At 31.3% G+C, this 14219-nt stretch overlaps 1 protein-coding gene across 1 annotated transcript in view; it reads right to left on the bottom strand.

Annotated features, from left to right (window-relative positions):
- Positions 1-14219, bottom strand: part of Pde9 (phosphodiesterase 9) — a 1302013-nt gene that overhangs the window by 157738 nt on the left and 1130056 nt on the right. Inside the window, exon 8 of the mRNA XM_072540799.1 lies at positions 1344-1560. Coding sequence (XP_072396900.1) covers positions 1344-1560 — 217 coding nt within the window. The remainder of the gene's footprint in view (positions 1-1343; positions 1561-14219) is intronic.

Genomic DNA, 14219 nt, shown 5'->3' with positions numbered 1-14219 from the left:
ACGATAGCATAAACGTGTTAAATTGTCGCACCATCTTTTTCTTGGTCTGCCAACTACAATTTTAGTATTTATTTAATTTATTCATCAAAATAAGCTTAAACTCAAATAAAATTAGTACGGCTGAATAGGTATGTCCAATACCTCTCAAACGAGGTATCACTTGCCATAAGGTCCTATTTAAAAATAGCTGGTTACACTGGCACTGTAACGTCATCTGTCACTATATCCTTCCAAATTTCACTATTATAAGTATAACCGTTTAAAAGATATGTGTGAGGAACGGACTTTTGACTAGCACTGTATATGTTAATAATACTATATTTCTCCATTAGTGAATAAACATCTTTGACGTTTTAATAAGTCTATTATAATTTAATGCATACAAAGCACAATGCATACAAATGCTATTATGCATACAAAGACTTAATGAAAAGTAAGTTACTGAATCGTGAGTCTAAGCTGAGAATCTACAAAACAGTAATTAGACCAGTGGTCACATATGGATGTGAAACGTGGACCCTCTCAACCACTGATGAAAATCAACTGAGAATATTTAAGCGCAAAATACTAAGGAAGATATTTGGACCAACCCAATGCAGCGATGGTTCGTGGAGAATTAAAATGAATCACGAGCTGGATGAACTAATGCAGAGCGCAGATATTGTCAGATTTGTAAAGTCACAAAGACTAAACTGGCTTGGTCACCTAGAAAGAATGCCAGATAATCGAGCTGTAAAAGTAGTCCAGAGATGGAAGCCCCAAGGAAACAGAACAAGAGGAAGGCCCCGTAATAGATGGATAGACGACGTAGAGAGGGATCTTAAAACCATGAACATCAGGCAGTGGCGAAGGAAAGTATCCGACAGGGCAGAATGGAAGAACATTGTTAAGCAGGCCAAGACTCACAAAGGGTTGTAGCGCCATTAGAAGAAGAAGAAGAATTATAATTTAATAATACATATTACGATTACATGTTATATTGATAAGTTCCAAATAATATAATACTGAAATTACTTCACTTAAACATTTTCTTTATTAATTGTTTATATTTTTAATCACCTAAAGAGTTAAAATCACATTTTTTTGTTTTTTTATTGTTATTGAAAAGAAAAAATGTTGCTTCTTATTTAAACCCTTCAGATGATCAAAGGTCGTTAAAAAATATTGTCTGTTTTAGTAGAGGAGGCTGTTTTTTATATACTTATAAGCAACAAAACATTTTTAAATTAAATAAAAGGAGAATAAGGAGATCCATTTGAGGAAATAGAGAATAAATACAGTAGTATTAATATTACCATATATTTATTTTTAAACATATAAATAATTCAGAAGTATAAACTTACCGAGCCAGCTCAGACTCTTAGTGTTTTCCAGTTTTTCCTTAAATGCCTCGACTTCCTTTTGAAGTTCTTCGACTGCAGGCGGAAGCGGAAGCTCCCACCGAAGTTGCCTTTCGATGGCCGATACTCGAGCTTCCAAAGCTTTAAGATCAGCTCCAGTAGACTCTTGAAGCATTGCTAATCCGTTTGCCGCAACTACTTGAAGAGAATACCGACTGTCCTGTAAAAAAATATAAAATGATCTATTTAGTTAAAATACTTTGGTCCCTTTAAGATTATCTTTAATATCAGGGTTTTTGTAAAATGGTTTGTCGATTTTTTTTAAATCTGCAAACAAAAACTTCATAATCCTACACAGAAAAAATAAATGGTGAATAAATAAAAAGTGTACTCTTACTTAATACTGTGTATAATTATATTAGTATATCAGTATCAGTAAATAATATATACAGTTAGGGGATAAAGTTTTACGCTCCTGTCAACTCGTTGTGTGTGTGGTTGGGATATTGACTGCGAAACCTGTCAACTCGTTTATTTTCAAGATGAAACAAAATAGTTTGAACGCGTTGATTTTTAAACTTTTTTATATCAATTGGTATCAAATTTTCAGTGAATCTTTATTAGGTATTTTTTTTTTAAATAGACTCTTTGTAACGATAAGACTACCAAAGAGAATTGAAATACTTTTATAAAAATAATACCTCAATCAACCATGGGAGCTTATCGTCTATGCTTCGCCTAGCTCAGTATCTCAAGTATGAGTTCGTCTTGTCTTAAACTATGAATTAAATACTGAACCTCTAGCTGGTAGCAAATAAAACAATGATTTAACTAATCATATTTGTTTAACACATAAAAAATAATATTTAAATAGTAAAAATGCGGTAGGTGGGCATTATGTGGGCAGGTCCTGTTGCCGACTTCAAAGCATGTGAGTAGGTCTTGAAGATATCTGTTTAGGCCCACATGACTCCATAAAGTATTTTCAATAAAATGTTCTAGGAATATCCCATAAAATATTCCATTAAAATATACTATAAAATCTTTAATAAATATCCCATAAACCCAAGAGAATTCTGCAGATGATAAAAATAAAGCTTATAATAATTCCTACCTTCTTTTATAAATTTCACTTACTGACAAAAAAGAATATTTCCACTACGAAGGGTGATTGACAGAAAGTGAGTGGGAGATTATATTGAAGTATAGCACAGATGTCATAGAATGTATGCCTATGATGGAATTAGCTCTTCTGTTAACATAGAATGGAATATTTACTAGTGGATAGTACAGGCGAGAGGGCGCCAACTACTTTTTAAAGAAAAAATAGTACAAAAGAAACTGAAGGTAAAGGAATTAATAAATTAATAAAGAAATTAAAATAAAATAAGTATTTAAATATAAATTAATTAAGATGTAACGTTTATAACGTTACAACTTCATTGAAAGGTTATAAACCTTCTGTTACTGATGTTGTGGCTACATGACTCCGGAATCAATTCAATTTACGCGCAATTTTTTTATTTTCATTGTTATATTATATAGGTTTGTAGTTTCAGATAACTTCAACTTACAGTGACGTCGATCGTTTCACTTATTGACAAGGTCTTTAGTAGTGTGGTATTAAGTTTATCTATTTATCTAAAGATTGATAGGGGTTATTTTGACACTGCGTCTGTGTTTTTGAAAGTTTTACGAGAATGGCAATTCCATCTAAAACGGTAAACTACGGTGATAAAAACTATGGAAAACACTGTTAGCATGGTATGAAGAGCTAGAAAGTGAGGTTAGCGATATGTAAAAATCTGGTGGCCATTTAAATGACATTGAAAGTGAACATGATAAAAATTTGTTATTCAAAGATGATAGCGAGGAAGCTAGTGGTGACTTGTCTGACCAATCCGATTCTGAAAGTGGTTAAGAAGGTGCTTGTGTAAATAGAACGAGAATAGAGAAACATAGCATAATTTCGCATTTACCAGAAAAAAAAAAGAAAATGTTCCTGCTGCAGCAATATCAGCAATTTTTAATAAATTTCTGTAGAAGCAGTACTCTATTCAACCCAACAAATATGGTTTGAATGTATTGATTTTTACTACTGCCTGTACTCATAATTTTTTCAATGCATATATTTATACCGGCAAAGACAGCAATGGCAAATTATTAAAAGATGAGGAAAGTCTAGTCTATTGAACTTGTAAATGAGTTCTGACAAAGAGAATTAACATATGTAGGTACGCTTAAAAAGAATACGAAAGAAATTCCTCCGGAATTTTTGCTAAACCGCAAGAGAGAAGTAGGAAGTTGTATCTAAGGTTTTACTTTAAATATTACAGTTGTGTCTGGTGTTCCAAAGACAAGCAAGGCTGTATCGATATTTACGATGCATCTACAAAAATCCAATGATGTTAAAACTGAAAAGCCTGACATTATTGTGTTTTATAGTTAAACCAAAGACGGCGTAGATGCCCTGGATAAAAAACTTGCAATTGAGTTGCCAGTTAGAAACTTTTATCAAAATTAAATTCAATTTAGATACACTACATTAAAATATTTTTCCGCAACTAATATATTTGTTTTGCTTGACTTAAATATATCGTTTTGTCCGAGTAATAACTTCCTGCACCGAGAATGCACCGAGAAAAATGCACCTATGGCGTTCGTCGATTTCCATAAAGCATTCGATTCCATCGAATTATGAGCAGTGCTTGAATCTATAAAAAATGCACGTATAGATTTAAAATACTAACATAATTAAAAACATATATGAAAATGCCACCATACAGATAAAGCTGGACGCAAGCACAAAAACTAATCCCATAAGACTATAACGGGGAGTAAGAGAAGGAGATACCATCACACCCAAACTATTTTCCCTTGCTCTAGAAGACATTTTTAAGAAACTAGAATGGAACAATAAGGGTATCAACGTCAACGGATCATACTTAAACCACTTGCGATTCGCAGATGACATAGTTTTAATAGCCGATAATATCCAAGAACTAAATGATATGTTACAACAATTAAATGCAGTTTCAGAAGCAGTAGGCTTAAAAATGAACTACAGCAAAACAAAAATACTGAGCCGAGACCAGACAAATATAACAATACAAAATCATACCATAGAAAATGTTGAACATTATGTATATCTAGGTCATGTTATCAAACTTGGAAAACCAAATCAAGATGCTGAAATTAAAAGAAGAACACAACTGGCATGGGGCACTTTCGGCAAATTAGCATATATCTTGAAAAACACCTCCATTCCTGTAAACTTAAAGAAAAAGGTGTATAACACATGCATACTACCAGTTTGTACTTACGGCTTGGAGACAGTAGCCCTTACCAAAAAATCTGCGAAAAAATTAGAAACAATGCAAAGAGCAATGGAACGAATCATGCTTGGAATATCACTAAGAGACAAGATTAGAAACACCGAGATAAGACGTAGAACGAAGATTAGGAATATTGTGGAAGAAATTGCAAAAATGAAATGGCGCTGGGCAGGTCACGTAGCCCGATATAATGACAACAGGTGGACACGGAGAGTTCTAGAATTAAGACCAAGGACGACAACAAGAAGCATGGGAAGACCTCAAAAAAGATAGGTAGATGACATAAGAACAGTGGCAGGTAAACAGTGGATTAGATTGGCGCAAGATAGAGAAAGATGGAAGCAATTGGGAGAGACCTACATTCAGGAGTGGATGGAAAATGGTTGCCAAAGAAGAGGAATGACTTCTTTTTAATTCAATTTCCAGCTAAAAATAATGACCAGTCGATTCCACCGACCACAGCAAGTACTGAAAAAGAAAATGTTGCCGAATATATTTCCAGTAATCGCTATCCGGAAAACGACTCTGCAATAGAAAAATCCTTTTACGAAGGTAAATCTTTGGAATTTCTATTCTCTTCAATTTACAAAAATTATGGATGTTTACTGAAATTATTGTTATTTTTGTAATAGAAATTCGGCTGTTCATTTATTTTCAGACAGTGACGATTCAGTAGCAGACGTCTGCTACAGTTAATAGTCCAAGGAAGAATCGACAGTAGGAGGGGACCGGGAAGAAGACGACACTCATGGATGCATAACCTGCGACAATGGTTCGGACTAACATCGACCGAACTGTTCAGAGGTGCCGTAAACAAAGTCAAAATAGCCTTGTTAATAGCCAACGTCCAAAACGGATAGGGCAAAGGAAGAAGACGATTCAGTGAAGAACCAAACTATAAACGTGATGTTATTTTACCTAAAGATACGAATTTGTTACCAGGTACATCATCTTCTGCTTGCTTAACCAGCAATTTGTAACCATTGGCGGGCCTGGTAAAAAGAAGAAAAAAACGTGAAAGAAACAGAGGAGAACTGGAAAAAAAAATGTGTTACAGAAATTAAAAATAAGTGGCAAAGAGTACCAATCCACACATCCCATAAAAGGATGGTAAAGGCGAAAAAAATTAAGTCGCCCTGTAAGGAAAAATGTAAGTTACAATGTAGGCTAAAACTCACCCAAAAAGAAAAGAAAGCTATCTTTAACAGCTATTGGGATTTGGATAGTAATGAGAATCAACGAAGTTTCATTTCCTAGAGTATGGAAGTAATTTGTCCGAAATATAGATATATTCGAGGAGGCGTTCGACCTCGACAGCTAAGTAACAATTATTTTCATTTCCATTTGCCTGACAAAAAAATAGAGTATGTAAGACCTTCTTTAAAGCAACATTGGATATAACAGACCGACCGATTCGCACAGTTATGGAAAAACAAAATAAAGTTGCCAACACTCTACTAGAACAAGATTAACGTGGGAAGCACGTTTAACATCCCAAAATAGATGAAAAGATTAAGGCTGATATTAGGGATCATATTAACTGGATTCCAGAAATCGAAAGCCATTACACCAGAGCGAACACCTGGAAACATTTTATTGACGGCAGTAAATCAATAGCAGAAATTCACAAGGATTATGATGCTAAGTACAAAGAGGAAAATGTACCTTTTGGCAATTACATTCTTTTTTACAAAATTTTTATAGAGGAATAAAATATTTCCTTCATTCGGCCTAAGAACGACCTTTGCGATACTTGTTCAATTTATAATAAATACGAAAACAAAGAAAAAGAAAACCAAAAATAACGCTACCAACTGAATTTAAAAGAAAAAGAACTGTCACGTTTACAGAAAATAGAAGATAAACAAAAAAGTAGTCGCCGTTTACGACCTATAGGCGGTTTTTCAGTGCCCTAAAGGTAATGTGTCCCTTTTTTACTATAAATCGAAGTTAAATGTTTTTAATTTTACAGTTTACTCAAATACTGCCGAGTGGTTTGTATGGGATGAGTCTAGTGGAAATAGAGGTGGCAGAAATGATTTAGGGACCTGTGTTTTTAACTATTTGCAGGCAAAATCAGTGGGAAAAAATGACATAAATGTTATTTTTTACTCGGACAACAAAATAACAATGTAATGTTGGCTGTTTACTTATACTGCTTACAAAAATTTTCTATTATCACATCCATAACGCATAAGTACTTAATAAAGGGTCACACTCAAAAGACAACTAAAAAGTGGTCCCATGTACACACCAGATTTATTCATTACGGCATCAAATCGGCAAGAGAAACTGAACAGCCATATCATGTACATGAAATGTCATTTGAAAATTTTTTTGACTGGAAGGACGCTTGCATACAAATGGGACTGAATATAACTAAAAATGATGACGATTAAAATTTTCAGATATTAAAATTTAAAATTTGAAAAATCATCTCCACATTTATACTACAAACATTCTTATAACGATAAAGATTTTACAAAGTTCATAAGAAACAAAAGAAAAAAAATCCAGAAATCGTGATCAAAAAAGCTTATGACCACAAACCAGGAATTTCTGAATGAAAAAAAAACGATTTGCTTGTATATGTCAAAATATACCAATAAAAATGTTATACCAAAATACTATGCACCATTTTTAACTCATTATAAATATTTATATTTTTTTTCCTTTGCTTTAAAATGTTACATCTTCTTGTTCAATTGTAGGATTAGCATAAGTATCAAAACGATATTCTTTTTGAAAAAAGTATGCTTTCTTAATAAAAATGTTTACATGAATTATCTTCCGTAGTCTTTCATTTAAAAATTAATACCTACTTACTTTAAGAAAAATTGCAGTAAGATAGACATAACACCAAATATTGACTGTTTTTCTTAAAAAAATTTAAAGCACTTATCAACAATAATGTCGGGATAATACCAAAATAGATCCAATGCTTTTTTAGAAAGAACGACATAAAGAGTTATTTATTTTTCTTTGGTCAAAATAATACGAAACAAATTACGGAAAATAAGTCTTGTTGAATTACGATATACATATATACTGGGTGATTGATTAGTGTGAGGAAGCTTATATCTGTTATAGTAAAAATTACAAAAAAAAAAGATATTGACAAAAATTGTAGGCAGCTTTAAACTACACATTCTAAAATCAGTTACAATCTTACAGGGTGTTCCATAAGATGGTTGCAGACCAAACTTATGTTTTTTTAAAAGGAACACCCTGTATTTTATTTTTTAATTTGAAATCTGCTTTACTTCTACATCTATGTTATACCGGGTATTTAAAAAGTTAAAAGTTAAAAACTCCCTGTATAATTAAAAATTAGTTCGGGAACATTGATCTATTGCAACCATAGTTTTGTAATAATTGTTAAAAATTATAAAACATACTCGTTTTCATAATATTCGTTAAATCAAATACAGGGTAAGTCAAAATGCAAGTACACTATTTTCTTGGTAATTTTAAATAGAACACCTAGTATTTTATATCACTATCGAAAAGTACTAATATCGTACTTCAAATTTTATGAAGTATTTCTTATATCTAAAGTTATCAGTTTTCTAGATATTTTTATTTTTGCATCAAAGTATTAATTTGGTAGATATTTTAACGTTTACCAATAATTATTGTGAGTTGACCATGATTGATTTGTCAGAAACTGACAGTTTGACATTATTGTTTATTAATTCAGTAACGAAATGACGACATATAAAAAAAAACAATTTATCTTAAATAAAATTTATAAAAAATAACCGACGGAAAATAAAAAAAAAATAACAACACATAGAAAAATAAAAAATAGCAGTAATTTTAACTTATCTTACTTAAGTAAGGTGTTCAAAATGACCTCCCAAAACATCTATGCATACTTGAAAGCGGTCATTGAAAGAGTTGCTTACATTACTAAGCATTTGTAAAGAAATATGTTGAAATGCAATTCGGATTCTATTTTTCATATCATCTCTTGTTGTTGGAGGTATTTTATATACTTCGTTCTTAACGTAACCCCAAAAAAATGAGTTCATTTTATTGAATTATGATCTTGGTAAGACCATCATCATTCGGATGAGGGACCTTGGGGACCACCCTACCGGTCCATCCCTTCCGATCCATCTTTCATCAAACTGATCATTAAGTTCACCACGTACTAATTCATTGTGGTGAGCAGGAGCACCGTCATCTAGAAACCACATTTGTTCACGTGTATTAAGTGGAACCTCTTCTAATAATATCGGTAACTGATTTACCATAAAATCTAAATAAATCTCACCATTTAAGTTATCTTCAAAAAAATATGGTCCTATTACATGGTTACCGACGATACCTCCCCACACATTTAGAGACCATCTTGTTTGACTATGTGTTACTATGGATTACTTGTTGAATAGTAGTGAAAGTTATGCCTATTAACAGAACCGTTTTGATGGAATGTAGCTTCATCACCAAATGGGACATAATCAAAAAAATCTCTCTGCTCACTTATTTTTTCTAAGGCCTATTCACAAAATACTATTCGTTTCTGAAAATCATCATTATTTAATTCTTGGTGCTTTTGAATATGATAAGGGTGTCTTGTTTTAAGATATAATGTTTTAAACAGAGTAGTAACTAAGTTCTTGTCCATTGGAAATACTACTTATACGTGTGTGTGGGTTTTCTGTAATTGCCATCAACACCCTCATTTCGTTTTCCTCTGTCACACTAGTTTTTGTTCGTTAATGTTTTTCATAATTCACTGAACTATTGTGGTTAAATCGATCAATTTTTCAAATGTATCTTGTCTAGATTGCAGCATATCTGGAAACCGTTCTTGATAAATTCTAGCTGATAGTAATAAATTTTTATTGCATTCCCCCAATATCCAGATCATATCTACCATTTCATCAGTAGTAAAATTCATTATTGCTAATTTAAATTGAATAAATTACTGAATTAATAAATAATAATTGTAGCTAATTTACAGTGTACCCCAATACTGAATTAATAAACAATAATGTCAAACTGTCAGTTTCTGACAAATCAATCATGGCCAATTCACAATAATTATTGGTAAATGTTAAAATATCTACCAAATTAATACTTTGATGGAAAAATAAAAATATCTAGAAAACTGATAAATTTAGGTACAGGGAGTACCTTATAAAATTTGAAGTACGATATTAGTACTTTTCGATAGTGATATAAAATACAGGGTGTTCTATTTAAAACTACCAAGAAAATAATATACTTGCATTTTGACTTACCCTGTATTTGATTTAAAGAACATTACAAAAATGAATATGTTTTATAATTTTTAACCATTACTAAAAAACTAAGGTTGCAATAGATCAATGTTCTTATACTTCTTTTTAATTATACAGGGAGTTAAACTTATGTTTAACAGGGAGTTATACTTATCTAATAATATGTTATAGAAAGCTGCATAAGCAATGTGAAACTAGGAATGATCTGATAAAACCTTTGTTAGCGTTTTCTCAAAACTTTTTTTAATTATGACGTTCTTGTCGCAAATGTCAAACTGTCAGTTTCTGACAAATCAATCATGGCCAATTCACAATAATTATTGGTAAATGTTAAAATATCTACCAAATTAATACTTTGATGGAAAAATAAAAATATCTAGAAAACTGATAAATTTAGGTACAGGGAGTACCTTATAAAATTTGAAGTACGATATTAGTACTTTTCGATAGTGATATAAAATACAGGGTGTTCTATTTAAAACTACCAAGAAAATAATATACTTGCATTTTGACTTACCCTGTATTTGATTTAAAGAACATTACAAAAATGAATATGTTTTATAATTTTTAACCATTACTAAAAAACTAAGGTTGCAATAGATCAATGTTCTTATACTTCTTTTTAATTATACAGGGAGTTAAACTTATGTTTAACAGGGAGTTATACTTATCTAATAATATGTTATAGAAAGCTGCATAAGCAATGTGAAACTAGGAATGATCTGATAAAACCTTTGTTAGCGTTTTCTCAAAACTTTTTTTAATTATGACGTTCTTGTCGCAAATAAGCGATATATATATATATATATATATATATATATATATATATATATATATATATATATATATATATATATATATATATATATATATATATATATATATATATATTTATATATATATATATATATATAAATATATATAAATATATATATATATATATATATATATATATATATATATGTATATATATTATATATATATATATATATATAGATATATATTATATATATTACAGTTTATTCCTTGAGTATACGACTGTTTTGAAAATCGGTATGAAAGCATCGATTTAAATATGTGCTGAATTGTACAATAGTAAATTTTCCCAATTTTTAAAATCCGGTTGTGGGACTGGCCTATAGGGAATAAACGTGTACGTATTGCTCTGTAAATTAGTGTCAACTTTTGCAATTTATTGCTGTAAATACCAGTTTTAGTAGTACTCAATTACGAATAGTGATACACAAATATTTGTGTATAGATTGTTGATATTTTCTTCAATGAAAACAATTAATTTTGCCAAGCTCTGGGTTTTTGGCCAACGAATATAGACAACACATTTTACAATATTACTTTGTTATTTGCGGATATTCCAGGAGAAATATAAACATTCATTTTGATCAATCCGTTGCTTTTAACTACAAAAGCAATAAAATTATAAATAATAAATTTACAGTCAACCACATACAATTTCTTACAAATGTAATGAATTCGACCGTTACTTGATGGAAGTTAATTTTATCATGCAATAAAATTCAGAAAACTTTTATTTTCAACACTTCCACAAATATTTATTATAATTAATTATCACTACAGCTGTTTCGGTACAATGCCTTTCCTAAGTCAGCTATTTTTGTTACGGGTCCAACACGTTAGTCTTTAACTAAATAAGTTAAGGAGGGGATAACTGTTTGTCGTAAGTTGGTCATTCAGAATATTGATGTCTGTATTTTTTAATTTATTAATTTCCATAGATGCTAATAAAGATAGCTATATTAGATAAAGAAAGGACTTTATTTTGAATGTGAAGAATTTGAAATTGGTTAATAAAAGAATGATTATGATCTAGAAGGTAAAGTCAACTGTTTTTCTATTATTAAAAGCCCTTTTGTGTTCTGCCTGTTTGACATTGGTCAATTAGGAAAAACCTTTAATAAACGGATGGCAACTGTTTTTAATAACGTCAATATTAATTTGGCGTAAAACGGCATAATTATAGATACTGTTCATGCTTAAATCCTCATTGGATGCGTGAATACCTTAGCCAGTATCCAGAAAAACTTGATGTATGGGCTGGAATAAAAGACGGAAAAGTAATTTGATCTTTGTTTACTCAAGAAAATTTAAACGGCCTGGCGGAAAGCCCAATTGTTTTTTGGGAATGATTTTGTGCTTGTATAGAAACCAGACGAATATCGAAAACCATTTTTAAATATTAAGGCTAGTTATCAGGGAAAGTAACTGTATTTTGCTTCTTCTTCTTCCTCCTCTTTATAAGCAATTCTGCTTGTTCATTGGCGGATTAATACCCCTATAAAAGGTTGTTACTCCTTTTTTTGCGCCGTCGTCCGATACTTATTCTGGCAAATTAGTGACTTATCTCTTGCTATTTTGAAGATAAGGGTCTCCTCCATTCTGCTTAAGTAGTTATTCTTTTTTCTTTTCTATGTTGTATCCATTCATTTATACACTGTATGTTTAGTTTTCTACTACACAGTTTCTTTTAATGTCTTCACTTCTCTTTTGATCTCTCAGCGTATTTCCTGTAATTCTTCTCAGTACTCTCATCTCTGCCATTTCCAGTAGTCTTTGCGTTGTAACTGTGTCGGGTCTTGTTTCTGAGGCGTATGTCATTATTGGTCTTACACAGGCTTTATAAATTCTTGACTTAATCTCAGTGTCAATTTGTCTGTTTCGCCATATAGTGTTATTAAGGCATCCAGCCAGTCTATTTGCTTTTTGTACCTGATCTCTAACTTCTTTGTCTAGGTCGCCATAGCTGTAGACTAGACAGTGTAATTGCCAGGTATTTTATTTCCATTACTTATTCAATACTGATGCCATCAATTTCTATTTTATATCTGGTTGGTTCTTTGCTAACTACTATTGTTTTAGTTTTCTGAGATGAAATTGTCATATTAAATCTTTTGCTCTTATGTTTAATCTGTGAACCAGTCTTTGCAGACTATCTTCACCTTGGGCTATCAATATTGCGTCGTCTGCGTAACAGAGTATTTTTTTTTCTTTGTTTCCCATTCTGTATCCTCTTTCTTTGTTAATAGTTTTGATGATTTCATCCAAGATCAAATTGAAGAGCATGGGGCTAAATGAATTCCCTTGTCTTATTCCGCTGCCTATTTCTATAGGTTCTGTAAGTTGTCCATGTATTTTGACTTATTTTTGTTTATTTTGTATATTTTGTTGTCCTGGTAGATGTTATCGATAGTTTTTATAATATTTAGGGGAACTTCTCTATTATACAGAAAATAAATTACATCTTTCAGCCTTACTTTATCAAACGCTTTCTTTCGATCAATCAGATACAGAAATGTTGGTCTATTAAACTCTAGTAGTTTCTCAGTAATTTGCTTTATAACGAATATTGCATCTGTACACGATCTTTCACTACAAAAACTCTGTTGTTCATCTGCTAAACTTATCCTCTGATTTATTAGCACTTGTTAAATTTTAGTTGTAAGTTTTAGCGTAGTAGTTAACAAGTTTATACCTTTGTAGTTTTCGGGCTGTTTTTTATCTCCTTTTTTGAATAGTATAATTGGTTCGCACGTTCTCCATTCTTGCGATATTTTATTGTGTTAATTGTTCTATCATTGCTGCTCCACAATGTTTCAAGGTCAATCAGATACAGAAATGTTGGTCTATTAAACTCTAGTGATTTCTCAGTAATTTGCTTTATAACGAATATTGCGTCTGTACACGATCTTTCACTACAAAAACTCTGTTGTTCATCTGCTAAACTTATCATCTGATTTATTAGCACTTGTAAAATTTTAGTTGTAAGTTTTAGCGTAGTATTTAACAAGTTTATACCTTTGTAGTTTTCGGGCTGTTTTTATCTCCTTTTTTGAATAGTATAATTGGTTCGCACGTTCTCCATTCTTGCGATATTTTATTGTGTTCATTGTTCTATCATTAGGTTTTCCAGTATTTTTCTAACTTTCTGTACACTTATATTTAGTTCTTCATTTGTGGTAATTTCTGATGTTTCCGGTTCTAGCGCCGTTTGTTCTTCCTCTACATATAGCTTTTTTAGGTAGTCAATTCACGTATTCTTTTGTATGTGTTTTGGTTCTATTAGTTCCTTTAACTCCGTTCTTTGACTTCTTATGAAGCGCAATATTTCCTTTTGCAGACCGTAAAAATCATGTTCCCAGTGATCAGTTTTTATTTTTCTTACAAGTACATGTGTTTCGTTTTTAATTGTCTTGTAATTATGGTATGCCTCTTGTGTTTTGGTTGACATGTATTTCAGGTAAGCTTTTTTTTCTTTA

Source organism: Diabrotica undecimpunctata, chromosome 8 (assembly GCF_040954645.1).
Source record: "Diabrotica undecimpunctata isolate CICGRU chromosome 8, icDiaUnde3, whole genome shotgun sequence".
Taxonomy (NCBI): Eukaryota; Metazoa; Arthropoda; class Insecta; order Coleoptera; family Chrysomelidae; genus Diabrotica; species Diabrotica undecimpunctata.
The sequence above is the reverse complement of the archived record's forward strand: the minus strand, read 5'-3'. Positions and strand labels throughout refer to the sequence as shown.